Source organism: Myxocyprinus asiaticus, chromosome 9 (genome assembly GCF_019703515.2).
Source record: "Myxocyprinus asiaticus isolate MX2 ecotype Aquarium Trade chromosome 9, UBuf_Myxa_2, whole genome shotgun sequence".
NCBI lineage: Eukaryota > Metazoa > Chordata > Actinopteri > Cypriniformes > Catostomidae > Myxocyprinus > Myxocyprinus asiaticus.
The window spans coordinates 4,330,336-4,345,406 of NC_059352.1; the positions used below are offsets into that span (position 1 = coordinate 4,330,336).

General features: G+C 40.2%; 1 protein-coding gene across 8 annotated transcripts in view; it reads right to left on the minus strand.

The window, feature by feature from the left end:
- The window catches only part of LOC127445655 (transcriptional enhancer factor TEF-5-like), a 79,029-nt gene that overhangs the window by 36,656 nt on the left and 27,302 nt on the right, over positions 1-15,071 (minus strand). For all 8 annotated transcript variants that reach the window (XM_051705880.1, XM_051705876.1, XM_051705875.1 and 5 more), the window contains one exon: positions 148-212. In XM_051705880.1, the coding sequence (XP_051561840.1) occupies positions 148-212 (65 nt within the window). The remainder of the gene's footprint in view (positions 1-147; positions 213-15,071) is intronic.

Below are 15,071 nucleotides of genomic sequence, written 5' to 3' on the forward strand. Positions count from 1 at the left end.
GAAATGAGGGTGAGTAAATGATGACAGAATTTTAATTTTTAGGTGAATTATTCCTCATTTACCAAACCCCCTAAATATTGTATGCAAACAAACATTGTGCAATCAATAGATATGAAATAAATTGTAAGTTACATAGATACTAAATACCTGTTTTCTTGTGCGGGTTTTGCCTGTCCTCAACTTGATGTATCTGGCAATAAGCTCATTGCGACCTGAGAAGGAAATAGAGAGGAAGTGTTTTAGACAGTTTCAGTAGTAAACAGATGTGACCAAAAGGTGGCATCAAATGAGAGCAATAAAACAACTCTAAACAACACATACAGACCTGAGGAGATGAGTTACCACAAATAGAAACAAAGTAGCCCACAAACAGCCATGCACATTTGTGTGTTCATTGAACTGTTCAGTTCTCTTTGACATTTAAGCAACTGAAACTCCCTTTTGGTGCCTTATGTCTGTTATTTTTCAGTTTCCGGTGATTTATTGCACATTGACTGGATTCTGGAAGCTCCTGTGGTCAAGATATGAGTCTGTAACCCCACATCAGTGATTGAAGAACACTATTCTGTTGTACCATCAGGTGGCAGTAGATGGGATGTGTCACATGAGCAAACTTTCACCAATGACAAAGAGCAAGACTGCTTCTCTTGCTCTCTTCTGAAGGTTATACTAGCAGATCAGTCTCTGATCAGTCTTTATTCAACAATAAAAACAGATTTAAACAAACACACCACACAAAGGCTGCTCCACAAAAAAATAAAATAAATAATAATAATAATTATTATTATTATATACACACACACACATATATATATATATATATATATATTTACAGTACACTGTTCAGCCACAACATTAAAACCACCTGCCTAATATTGTGTAGGTCCCCCTTGTGCCGCCAAAACAGCGCCAACCCGCATCTTGGCCTTGTTACAGACACACAAGGTGACACACACAGGTTTAAATGGCAATTAAAGGTTAATTTCCCACACCTGTGGCTTTTTAAATTGCAATTAGTGTCTGTGTATAAATAGTCAATGAGTTTGTTAGCTCTCACGTGGATGCACTGAGCAGGCTAGATACTGAGCCATGGGGAACAGAAAAGAACTGTCAAATGACCTGCGTAACAAGGAAATGGAACTTTATAAAGATGGAAAAGGATATAAAAAGATATCCAAAGCCTTGAAAATGCCAGTCAGTACTGTTCAATCACTTATTAAGAAGTGGAAAATTCAGGGATCTCTTGATACCAAGCCAAGGTCAGGTAGACCAAGAAAGATTTCAGCCACAACTGTCAGAAGAATTGTTCAGGATACAAAGAAAAACCCACAGGTAACCTCAGGAGAAATACAGGCTGCTCTGGAAAAAGACGATGTGGTTGTTTCAAGGAGCACAATATGACGATACTTGAACAAAAATGAGCTGCATGGTCGAGTTGCCAGAAAGAAGGCTTTACTGCGCCAATGCCACAAAAAAGCCCGGTTACAATATGCCCGACAACACCTTGACACGCCTCACAGCTTCTGGCACACTGTAATTTGGAGTGACGAGACCAAAATAGAGCTTTACATTCACAACCATAAGCGTTATGTTTGGAGAGGGGTCAACAAGGTCTATAGTGAAAAGAATACCATCCCCACTGTGAAGCATGGTGGTGGCTCACTGATGTTTTGGGGGTGTGTGAGCTCTTAAGGCACGGGGAATCTTGTGAAAATTGATGGCAAGATGAATGCAGCATGTTATCAGAAAATAATGGCAGACAATTTGCATTCTTCTGCACGAAAGCTGCGCATGGGACACTCTTGGACTTTCCAGCACGACAATGACCCTAAGCACAAGGCCAAGTTGACCCTCCAGTGGTTACAGCAGAAAAAGGTGAAGGTTCTGGGGTGGCCATCACAGTCTCCTGACCTTAATATCATTGAGCCACTCTGGGGAGATCTCAAACGTGCAGTTCATGCAAGACGACCAAAGACTTTGCATGACCTGGAGGCATTTTGCCAAGACGAATGGGCAGCTATACCACCTGCAAGAATTTGGGGCCTCATAGACAACTATTACAAAAGACTGCACGCTGTCATTGATGCTAAAGGGGGCAATACACAGTATTAAGAACTAAGGGTATGCAGACTTTTGAACAGGGGTCATTTCATTTTTTTCTTTGTTGCCATGTTTTGTTTTATGATTGTGCCATTCTGTTATAACCTACAGTTGAATATGAATCCCATAAGAAATAAAAGAAATGTGTTTTGCCTGCTCACTCATGTTTTCTTTTAAAATGGTACATATATTACCAATTCTCCAAGGGTATGCAAACTTTTGAGCACAACTGTATATATATGTACTTCTGTTTGCTTTATAGTAATTAAAAGAAGTTGACGTCAATTGCTAGCAGAGCTTCCCTGAAACCTTAACTTTAATTTTTCCTTGTAGGTTAAGACGAAAAATCTTTTATTTTAATATTCTGGATATTGCAATCTCATTTACAGTTTCTTAAAGTTATTCTGTTGATTTAAGCGTAGTTCACATATTGACAATGATGCAAAACAAACCATTCACACGGACTAATAACAACAAACACATACAGTATATACAGTGTCAGCAACCCTAAAATCTGCCTGTCTGATGCATCACCATAGAAACAGAGTAAATGGATAGATTTATAAATTGCTTGAAACATGGAATCATGAAAGCTGATGAGAAATGTCTTATTTCAGCCTACATTTTAAGGTGAAAAAAATAAATAAATAAAATTATTGTTTTGATCACAGAATGATTACAGTTATAATAATTAGAGGTAGACCGATATATTGGTTTTACCAATTAATCTGTGCCAATCTATGCATATAGTTTTTTTTATTCCTCCATGTTCCTCTGTGGCCTTTGCTATTTTGATTAGCTTATCAAGTAATCTAAAGTTAAGTGAGGGCATGCAAAATAAAACGAGAGTACTTCATATCTTGTCAATAAGAACAAAGTCTTTCTAGCAAGTCAGTCCACAGTTGGTCATCTTTGGAATGCTCTCGGGAGGCTATTTTCAGTCATGCCATTGCAGCTCCTATCTACTTGAATGGAGAAAGACCAAGATCTCAAAAACAGTTGGTCAAGATTACGATCAAAGAACATATTTCAAATTAGCAATAAAATCTGACAGTACTGGTATCATAAATTGTGTTTCTTTATCTCATATTACATTAAAAAACGCAATTTTCCCCGCTTGCACGTTCTAGAGTTGATTGACAGGTGATGTCTGGATCTAAAAGGTGATTGGCTCTTTTAACAAAAGACGGGACTTCCTTTCTACATCCGTAGACCCCTTAGAGCTGTTTGGTTGAGCGTTCCAATTTCTCCCATTCATTTAAATACAAGTGGCCCATCTCTGCTAAATAATCTCTGATAATAAAAAACCTTTTTGCTAATCAAATTAAATCTGGTGAAATATATATACAAAACTCTTCATTTGGTGATAAATATATAGGCTATAAAAATCTTAATTTGGTAAATACTTAAATATAGATCACTGTAACGAAGCCAAGTCTCCATTATTTCAAAATGAGAGCCTCTTGTGCGTTTCGGGCTTGTTTAGTTAAAAGCTCCACATTATGCAAAAAAAAATCGTATTTTTTTCTTCTTCTGGTTATTATTGTGAATTTGGTTGAATACTTATGGACTCTTTTAGCCTCAATGTCTGTGCCCATCATAGTCAGGAAAGACATTCTTTTTACATTTTTTAAATCGAATTTAAAAACTATCGGTCGCTTGATCGGTCATCAGACGTTTCCACCACCCTTAGTTATATCGGTATCGGCAAAATCCACTATCGGTTGACCTCTAATAATATTATTTGTTTTGCATTCTAGCAATGAGAATTTGAAAAAAAAAAAAAAAAACATTTGAGAATGTAAAGCATTTTAATGGTCCCTAAATTAGGATTCATATTCCTTCTGCAATTACACCCCACCCCCCCACCCCCACTGTATCTGGGGGTTATTACTAGGGTATAATCAATCTAATTAATAATGGAGATTACAATTACAGCTGCCACAATTAACTAATCGGGATAAGTTACAGCATTTCATTTAGCTCTACTCCCATTGCGTCAAAATGTTCTATTTACAGCACGCTTTTTTGCAGTGCTTGAGCATGACATTCATGTCCGTTGATCACTTTCTCTGTGTAATTTATTCAGTTTTGGAATAAGTTTGTTTTACATGCTGCTAAGAGGGTCAATTAAGTTTGCAGTTTAAGCAGCAGTTAGTGGGGTGCCTAAGGAATATGACATGCATATGTCCCCAACATAAAATAAATAAATAAATAAATCGCAAATAAAAGATTAAGGAAAATAACTGACTTTATTTTTACCATTTTGGTTGCAGTCGTAATTATTACCCAGACATTTCTTCATGAATTTCACCTGCCTTAAGATCAGCACCCTTACAAACATGTTTGCAGTTTTGAGTGAGAGACCACTGAACAGAGTTGAGTTTTGTTTCTGCACACCCTTCCCCAGTCACACCCTCTCTCTTTCTGCCTCCGCATTCCTCACATTCCACTCCGCCTGTGACATCTGCACCACACAACTTGATTTGATGAGGGCAACAGCCTGGAGCTCACATTGAGAGAGAGGGGGAGAGAATGACAAAAAATAGAGAGAGACAGAAACACAAAGGGCTTTGCTGTTTCTGCCAACAATTGGCAGCTGAAGCTCACCCTGTCCTCCCCAACGGACACCCACACCTGCCACGGACAGTCCTGCAAGTGGCAAAGAATAACACGGACCCCTTTGTGCCCAATATTGTGACCCTCCATCTCTTCATCCCTCTAGAAATTTCTTCTCAATGTTTGCTCTCAGACCATGTCCGCAAGTGGGAGACATGTGCACTCACTGTGTATGAATATCCATGGTTCTCCAGTTCAGGAGTACGTGTCTACTCAGGTCAACCTCAAGGGCTGATGTGGTGTAGTGGTTAAAGCTAGGGAGTGGTAACCGGAAGGGTTCTGGCGCAGCAGTCTGGTTCTGTTAGTAATTGATTTTTAAAGATAATTTATAATCCTTTGAAGACAGACCTACCGAGTGCTCTGAGCTTGTTAAGCAATGTTACCTGTTGAAGCCATTGGTCTGTGTGATTTTAACTTCATTTTTAAAAGCAGAGTTCCTGGTGAACTACACTACCCATGGTTCTGGAGAGAAAGATCCATCAATCCGAGAGTCACGGCAAACAAGCTTCACGGCGACCGGCCACTTCCATGACACATTGTTGATGACGCTATCGAGAAGGTTTTCCTACACTCTCCAACTATTTGTATATATATCTGAATATTTTGCAACAAAATTAAAATATATTGCTTCCATATTTATAACAACTTCAATCAATAGTTTTATATTTTTCCATCGTTTTTAATTCGATTACATCATTCGCAATGCTTCAAAACGTTAAGTACACAGTCTTGTACCTTCGGCTCTTTGTCCGATTTCTAAATACGTTTTTGCTTCAATTCAAAAAGTTTGTAATATTGTGATTCACATCAAAGATGGTTGGTTGGGTTCATGGCTTTGAATGCTTTTATGAAGGGTTTTTTGAAATCCCTATGGACAAAATGAATGGGGAAAACACTTCCGGAAGCAAGACGAACGGAAAAAGGGTCTCGTATTTAGATGAGCCATTTATTAACTGAACTATACGAAACAAAAAAACGAGGCTGTGAGGGATACAAATACAGTCGGTTAAATATGCTGTACCGTTCAGCCAACAATACATGGAAAATGTTCCATTTTTGCCAACTTGAATTTTTTGGAAAGATGTATTTACAAAATATGGCCAGTGTAATTACTGACGACATGACTTTGAATATACTCAATATCCATCCCTCGCAGCCTCATTTTTATTTGTTCATTTAAATATGACTACTTTGATTAAGGTCTATAGCTCTTAAACTCTTTTTCCTTTTCCCCACTGAATCCTCGTTAAAGCTTATATTTCCTTTAGAACAAAGACTTGAACGTTAATTCCTGTGGTTCCTCTTCCTCTGCTTTTGATTCATTTTAAGTGCTTAATGGGTAACGAATCAAACATCTATAAAATAGACAACATGGCAAAGCTTGGCAAGCCCTTTCCTTGTGGCCACATCAGAGTTACCTTATCTGACAAACCTGCATGCCCTTCAAATGCCTTTCATACTCTATTGAAACTATTATCCTTGATAAACATGTTGCTGAGCAAAATGGACACCTAAGGAGGGTTAGCCCACACCAACTCTTCTCAGGGTTTTCAGAGTTACTCCATCCTGAAGCCAAGGGCACATTGCAAGCTTCTCCTCCAAAGTTGAAACAGTTGAAACACAGGTGGAATAATCTCTCACAGGTGGAAAATATCTTGACACTTTAATAGCAATGAAACCAGACAGACGGCATTTCTGTCATTCAACTGGGTTGTGAATCACTGGGCAAAGCCAAGACGCTGAGAAGGGGAGATTAAGGAAGGCCGTTTTGGCTCAGTCGGTCCACATCATAAGTTGTATAAAATCTCATAAGCTGGCTTGTCATTTTGTGTATGACACGCACCGGTGTCGGTAAAGAGTGCAGGTTACACCAGTGGCCAAGGAGTCCAGAAAACGAAAGTTCACCTTGACTCCAATAAACAACAAAAACAAAAGAATGCTTAAGGCTAGAGTATACTTTGCCGTCCCATCTCATGCACAATCAAGTGCTCAGCCTATCAAAGTACACTTTTTGACTGTGAGCCCATTAGGGCTGTGTATTGATACAGATTTCCCTATTCACAAGCTCTCGATTCAGTTTGATTTGCGATTCGATATCAATTCATATGGGTGTATTTCAGTTATGTCCCTTTTGCTTAAATTTTCAAAAAAGAAATTCTCTCCCAGCTAATGCTGTTTATTATACAGGAAACCTTCTATCTAGGTACTTTACAATAATACTACTTTTACAAATTATATTTGATTAGTTTTTCATCATTTTTGGACAAATTGTAGCTTTTTAAAAATGAACAAATCCATGTATTCAATTGATAATTATGACATTATATTGCATATTTTATTTTTTGTGACATTGTTTAATTGCAAAATTTGTTCTATTTACAGGTAATTACATTGATTTGTTGAACACTTGCACTGATGCCAAAGTATACTACCCAAGACACAAGCTTCATAATAACAGCGAAATACCACTTTGTTTTTTGTTTATTACTGTTCTATGTAGGGTAGCAATATTCCCAGATAGCAGTGGTATTCGGCTGAACTCTGTGGTGAAGCGGCTCAGACTATGAGCCCAGGCCAGGGGCTGTTCAAACAGACAGAACACAACCGAACGTGAGGATCTCGAGAAACACATTTCCAAGTTGAACATCTTTCCTGACAAAGTGTTTAAAAAACTCATTGCTTAATCACAGAATGCTTATAAGAGTGCAAGACACAACAGTAAGGGGCTGTTCACACCGAACGCTTTTGCAACCATCCATTTGTTTTTCTTTGTAAATACGTGCTAGTGCTAGACGAACGTCTTTGTTTCGCTTTGTTTTTGTTTATTCAGTGTCTCGTGCAGGAGCGCTGTTTTTAGATACTGTGTCTAATTAAATATAACTTTTAAAAGTATCTTGAGACATCTGCTTTCTGTTAAACTGTATTTGTTGCGCAATTTCTAGCCTTTTTTAGCGCAAGAATGCGATCGATCTGAAGCAATCATCAGTGCTGGGCACACATCCAAAATTAAAATGCGCAGTTTTAGCATTCGAATGTGCATTTTTTTATTTATTTTTTTTCAATTCAAGGAATATTCAAATTTCTAATTTTAATTTGACAACCCTATAGATACGCCCTTTGAGGCAAATCAGTTTTGTACACTGACAAAATGAAACTGAATTAAAATCCAGCCCCAATAAAAATGGCACAAAGCTGTGTCGGTGCAACACTTATTTCCAATGTTAGTAATATTAAAAAAGTGTTGGATCTGCACTTCACATTACAGTGCGGCCTTTTCAGGCCTCCTTCAGGCGTGTTAACAGGGCCATAGCAGCTGCCGTTCCTCACGTAAATGATGGTATTATGAACGCTGACGTCATCCTCCTCGTGCGTGGGCTTTGAGCTCAGGCCCTGCCAATTAATCCTCAGATGACTACATGTAAATGGAGAAGGTGTTTACAGTTGCAGGAAAGAGCAGGTACTCCATGAGGCCAACATGCACTTTCCTAACAGCTCACCGGTCAGCTGTGAGAGCAAAAGTGTCAACGACATGCTAGTGAAGCTGGTTGTGTTGCAAAAATCTCAAAACTTTCCCACAAATCTGCATTAAATGATACATTAAACATAATGTGAAGGAAATAAAAAAATTTAATCAAGAACATCATATGGCCCTGACATTTCAAAATTTGGTCAAGGGAATCCCTCAACAGTACAACATACCTTAGATATTAATACCAGACACTCACAGGCATAAACTTGTAGAAAATGCCAACAATGCCCTATCAACAATGTCATTATTCCAGTATTTTCTAATCAGCCAGTCCCAAAGTCTGTAATACAGAGCAGTGGAGTGTCCTTCCGACTAAACAGTGAGTCAGTAAATATGTTTATTTTTAACAGCGAAGGGGAGGATAAAGCCTGGATGATGTAACCTCAGACTAAGCTGAAGACTCAGATTCTGTTCCAAAATCTAGAGAGCTGCCTTGATTTTTACATAGGCAGCTACCTTCTAAGGCAGCACCCTAAACGAAATAAGTGCCTGAATGAATTTGTCACTCACACAAGGCACACCAACAGCAATCCTCATGGGACAGTTGGATAGATATTGAGGTTTAGCATTGTATTCTGTATGGGGAAGGTTTCCACTTTTCCTCACCGACACTGGGTTCTGGTCGCTTCCTGTCAGTGTGCCGCGCATTCTCCAAGTCTGGTTTACATCTCTAGGCTGGGCTGGCTAATTGAAACCAGCACTTGGTTTTGTCTTGTCTGTTTCTCTCAGGAGAGATAGGGAGAACAGACAGAGGAGGAGGAAACCAGTGCCAAACACCTGGGCCCTCCCAATTCAGCCAAACTAGACCATCCATCTGCCATTACCAAAACACATCTGAACAAAAGACATGGTATTGCCTTAGCCATACATTTTCTAAAAACTGAATAAATTCATCATCTTAGAAGTGTTTGGGGAAAAAAACAAACAAACATACTCTGCAATAGTACACAAACATAAATGTTTGACCAATGCATTGCAAAAGCATAATCTATTCTTGAGGTAATATGGTGGTAACAACCTCAGTGCTAAAGGGGGCAATAGAGTTAACTTCAATCATCTGTGCCAATAAACTGGACATGTTATCATTCCGGTAGCTAGCTGTACTTTAACCTTAACTGACACTATTCTCTTTGAACTGCTGCTCCGCAACAATAGTAGTTAACCTGAAAGAGAAAATTGACCATAGAAGACATTTACGCATACAAGAAGTTAACGCTAATGCCCACTGACCAAGTAGATTCATTCGGGTTTTTTTTTTTGTGTTTTTTTTGTTTTTATTAAAAAACAATAATTATAAACGCACAGTCACATTTACCTTTGCACTGCAAAATTCTGTGGGCAAAATACAGTCAACTAAAAAAAGAATCCGTGTGATCGGGAATTTCTCTTGATGGAACTTCCGGTGGCAAAAAATTTCCCTACACAATCTTCTAGTGGGGTTCATGTTTGGTGAACTTTGAGACTCGAATCTGCATCGCTGACCAATAGGAATTTGCTTGGTCTGGCAGTGACCTCTGTGTGCTTCATACATAGCTATGCTAAATATTCACAATGGATGAAGAAATAATTTTAGCGGTGAGTTTTTAAAACTTCAATATCCCAGAGTAAAAAGTGCAGCATAAAAAGAGAGAAATTGAGCTGATTTCAAAATGATTATATATATATATATATATATATATATATATATAATTAATAAATAGATTCTGTAAATACATTTTTTTAAAGGAGTCAACCATATAAGAGGTAACCATACTATAAAAGCATACTGTAAATTTCAGAACTCAAAACTTTCTCCCCAGTCTAAAAAGAGCATTTATAGTTGCCACCCTGCTGAAACATCTCATGTTGAAATCTGCCTGTTTGTGACGTCACGACACATTGCTCATTTGTATTTACACATCCTACAACATGTGTCATCACACCCTTGGCCCTACCTACTGGCGCGCAGTTCAAGTCAAGAGAGCAGGCCTTCGGTGGCTTACTATTCCTAACTGTAAGGGGGTTCAGTGGAAAGGAGGAGGCGAGAACCGGCTTGACAACTTAAATAATAATTTAATAAACAATTTAAACAAAACACACAACCAAAAACATACAGTACAGCTGCCTGCAATTCTCTCTCTCTCTCGAACTGTCGTCCCCAGCCGCCTTTATCCCTCGCGCGCCCCATCAGGCTGATTGGGGACCGGGTGTGTCTCATTCCAGCCCGGCCCCGCCCTTCTCGGCTCTACACTCCTCCCGGCGTTGCCTCAGGCCGGGGAGCCCCCGGCATGACGTACATCCCCCCCACCCTTCCTCTCCGGGGGGGGAGGGGGCATGCCTTACGCCCCGACTGCCGGCGGGTCATCCCTGCCTTCCTCGACCTGGGAGAAGACAGGAGGGGAAAAACAACAAAACAAAATGGCGAGGGAAAGGCCAACATGGAGCGACAGAGAAAGAGAGAGAGAGAGGAGAGAGAGAGAAAAAGAAACTCAAAGGTTCTCTGATGCGCCGTCGCGTGATCCTCGATCACTACTCCACCCTCTCAGGCGGACTGCAGCCGCTCCTCCCCGGGCGGACCGGAGTCAGACCTCCGACCCCCAGCGGACAGAACGCCCCTCCGCGTTCCCGGCGTCCTGTGGGGACACTCCTCCGCCACTGGCAGCAGCCCTACCACTCCAGGCGGTCGGGGAGTCGCTTCCCTCCTCCCCCCCGCGGATGGCGGTCTTCTCTCGACCCCTCCGCGTTCCCGGGGGACGGCAGGGCACTTCTCCGCCCCCGGCAGTGGCTCCCTCGCTCCAGGCGGTCGGGGAGTCCCGTCCCAACTCGCCTCGCGGACGGCGGCCGTTCCCCGCGTCCGGGTGGTCGGGCTACTCCGTCCCACGTCGGACGGCAGCGGCGCTCCCCTGGGTGGACGGCAGTGACGAGGACTCTGCGACGGGAATCCCTCCTCCTTCCTGGGTTTCGGCACCAGTGTAAGGGGGTTCAGTGGAAAGGAGGCGGCGAGAACCAGCTTGACAACTTAAATAATAATTTAATGAACAATTTAAACAAAACACACAACCAAAAACACACAGTACAGCTGCCTGCAATTCTCTCTCTCTCTCTCGAACTGTCATCCCCGGCCGCCTTTATCCCTCACACGCCCCATCAGGCTGATTGGGGACCGGGTGTGTCTCATTCCAGCCCGGCCCCGCCCTCCTCGGCTCTACACTATCATAACACCAAAGGGGACCCATCTGGACTATTTTTAATTATTTTGTATATGAGCATGAACTACACAGAGTCTTTGACCACTGCCATGTATCTCGCTGCTTTTAAAAGACGCAGTATCAAGTTACAACAGGGTGAAGCAATTCTCTCATTCAGCTGCTGCCACAGCTTCCTGTCAGCAATTCTCTTCCAATTTAGTTTGCTGAATTTGAGGGGCTGCATGATAACATCATAACTAGGGATGGGCACGAGTACTTGAGTACTTGGGTACTCAGACATGGCAGCAATGATCGATCATGATGTGACTTTTCACTTAATTCCAAATCCAGTGACAATTACCTGACAACTAAATACAAACGTGTCAAAGAGGAAGCTTATTTTTAATTTTGAGATTGATTACATTGTGATTTTGAGGGGTACATTGATTATCAGAGACGTCTCATAGCAACCAAATTGATTTACGACGCTGCAATGCTATCGTTACGATAATCAAAAGAGAGTGTAATTACGTGTTTTGAACACCTGTCTCTGCAAAACGTTTGCTAAACACGTTTTATCATCGTAAGAACTTTGACTTGTTAATGGACATTAATAAAAATTTAATAAATACATTTAATAAAAGCGAACGTTTGTCACTGACTGTAAACCTCCCTGCCCTGGGTGGTGTCATGTTTGCGTGATGTAACACACACCTGTTGAATGAAGATTTCCACATGAGTTTCTAAGTTAGATGTCCGATATAAAGTGTCATTCAATTGCGCTTTCCCCAGTTGAAAGGTGGAAATTCGGACTCTCCGAGTTGAATGGAATGCTTCATGAATCACAGCAAACACAATACGGAGCAACGAGGCTTTCCCCTCAAGAGTGAACACTTGGACACACGAAAACAAACACATACACCAGGCAGTATGGCAGCGGACTCAACGCGCTGAAACAACGCATATACAGCAGGCGAGTGTTTCAAACACTTTGACAGAGCGCAGCTAAATGGAACAGAATGCAGCGTCTTCAAAACTGAACTTCAACTTAACAACGCAATGGTTATGGCGTCTCCTGATAAGCCAAATGCGGTTCAGACAGTCACTAAAAAAACTGGTGCGCACTTACAAAGATTACTACGGTAACCTGAAGAAAGAACATACAGATGTGCATTGTGCACATTATTTCCAAAAAAAAAGTGAACTCAACGTACACGGACCATCCACTATAGTGGCCAAAGCGGCAACACTAAGAGCGCAAAAAGCTTGTGTAGCTTGAACATTTGCTTTTAACAACAAAGCTGTATATTAATTTTATACCCATTCGCAAAATCACGAGAGATTGAGCCGATTGCTCATTTTTCCGTTTCTTAAACAATTCTGTTTAGAATTTAGTTTTCATACTCTTTTTTCACGCATGGGCAAACACACAAGAAATTGATCTTATTTTTCATAGTTCTGTTTTTGAACAAAAAAAATAAATAAAAAATCATTGTCTCGTTTTTGCCTATTCTTTTTAAAATGAACAAACAAACGAACAAACAAAAAATGAATGCACCTGGAGTTATTAAAGTGCTCTGCCTCGAGGCAGACTTACGTCATTTAGAAGGAAGAACTAGAAAGTTAAAAAAGTAAACGGAGGAGGAAGGGTGAGAGTGTGATATTGTGGGGGAACAAACCTTGATTGAGCAAGACAAACAGAGCTGGTTTTGCCACTTTTTTAACTGGGTGAGAGGGAGGGAAAAAGGAAAATAAACAGCAATCTTCGCACAACTGGAAACGAGTTGCTAATGATCGGAGATGATAAATAAAACCAGTTTGAGGCTTAGGGCAAACTGAGGAGTAAAAAAGACAAAGAGGAGGGGGCAACAAGCAGGGGCAGAGCGCGAAACACAATAAGAGAGATGTGTTCTTGAGAAAACTGTCGGCTGCTTGGCTCATAGTCCCCCACCCTGCTCTATGACAAGTTCAGGCCTGTTTTATATGCTGTTCTGAGTTCTGAAACCTCAACTGCTGGCTAAGCCGTTTGTGTGTATGTGCGTGTGTGAAGATGGATGCGTGGGAGTTTGAGTGAGCACGTTTAAGTACATGGTAAAGATCCTTTTCAATTTCATTTTCGAACGAGAAGCTTCTTTCATCAAATAAAATTGGACACCTACACCATAAGAAGCCACTGATGACTGCTACTGAACCGATTCTAGACCTTTAGCTTTACCGAATATGAGATTACACAAGAGCAGGTGGCACATGAGAGAGAGAGAGAGAGAGAGAGAAGGAGAGACATTTCATGAAGGTTTATGAATGAGCAAATGGCACGTGTGCATGGATTCAGCTACTGGTATGCAAGATATCATGTGCTAACTGACAATTCTCAGCGGATACTTGAGTGGATCACAATCCCTCTCCATCGGTCCATTATCTCCCTCTCTCTTATCTTTTCTCTAGTTTCCATCCCTGCTTGTCCTTGCCCCTCCCATTACCCATTCTATCCAGAAACACTTGTCTTGCAACCAGCAAAGACACAAAGCCCTCTCTATCACAAAACCAGCAGTGCAGAGATGTAATCAAAAAGACATGGCAGCTAATCACTATCTCCTTGATCAAAGTGAAAACTGTGAAGGTTTTTTTCTTAAATTGAAAAATGGGTGTTTCTTCAACCTCACTGTGGACTTCTAGAAAGTTAAGTCTCATTAAAACATTGTTCTCACCATTTGTCTATAAACAATGTCCAGTGGTGTATGTACATGCATCACAGGAGACTTATGTAATTTTCTGAAAGTCATGAAAACTCTCACCACAGTATCATTTCCAGCACACCTCAAATTCTTTATTGTGTTTAATAGAATTCTGTAGTGGAAATGACGGTGCTGGAAATAAATTATGTTTTTGAAATGGTTTATTTCAAAGTTTTTGGTTTTTTTGGGATTACCACAGTTTTAAACATAATAATTAGCATTTTTATTAAGGATGCAGCAATATATTATCTGCCAATATTTATTGGCCACTTATTGGTCAAATTAAAACCATCAGTATATCGATTATAAGCATGAAAATGCCAATATGAAAAACCGATGGTTGATTTATAATTAATAACAGACTTTGTAAAAACTCTGAATTCAAACGCACAATCCAGAAATAATAATAGCCACAAGATGTAGAAGCGTTGGCATTCCTAAGAACATGTTATATTTAATTATTCTTCTCTCATTCTTATGTTAATGCAGAAAAACTGCCATAAATGGATGAGACACTTGTGAAAGTGGCACTTACCTATAGGCTACATGATAAGGGAAATAATCCAAAATGCTTTAAAACCAGCAGACTTTGACTTCTGGATATCTGTACGGTATCCATTAATGCTGCATGATTGATTGAATTATGACTGAAATCACAATGTGGCCTTGCACGATTACTAAACCTTGAAAGGCTGCATTTCTGCATTCAGCGCTGTGTAAGAAAGCGGCACCCTCTAGCGGTCTGGATGGAAAGATCAATTATCCATTATACCACTACAATACAGTTCCCACAAAAAGCGGGTATTGCTTCTTTGGTTTACACGTTTTATTTTTTCATGACATATGAATAGTATGAATTTGTAATGTTCTATCATATACAGTACATACAAGTGAAATGTATGTGAAATGAGTTCTTTTTGT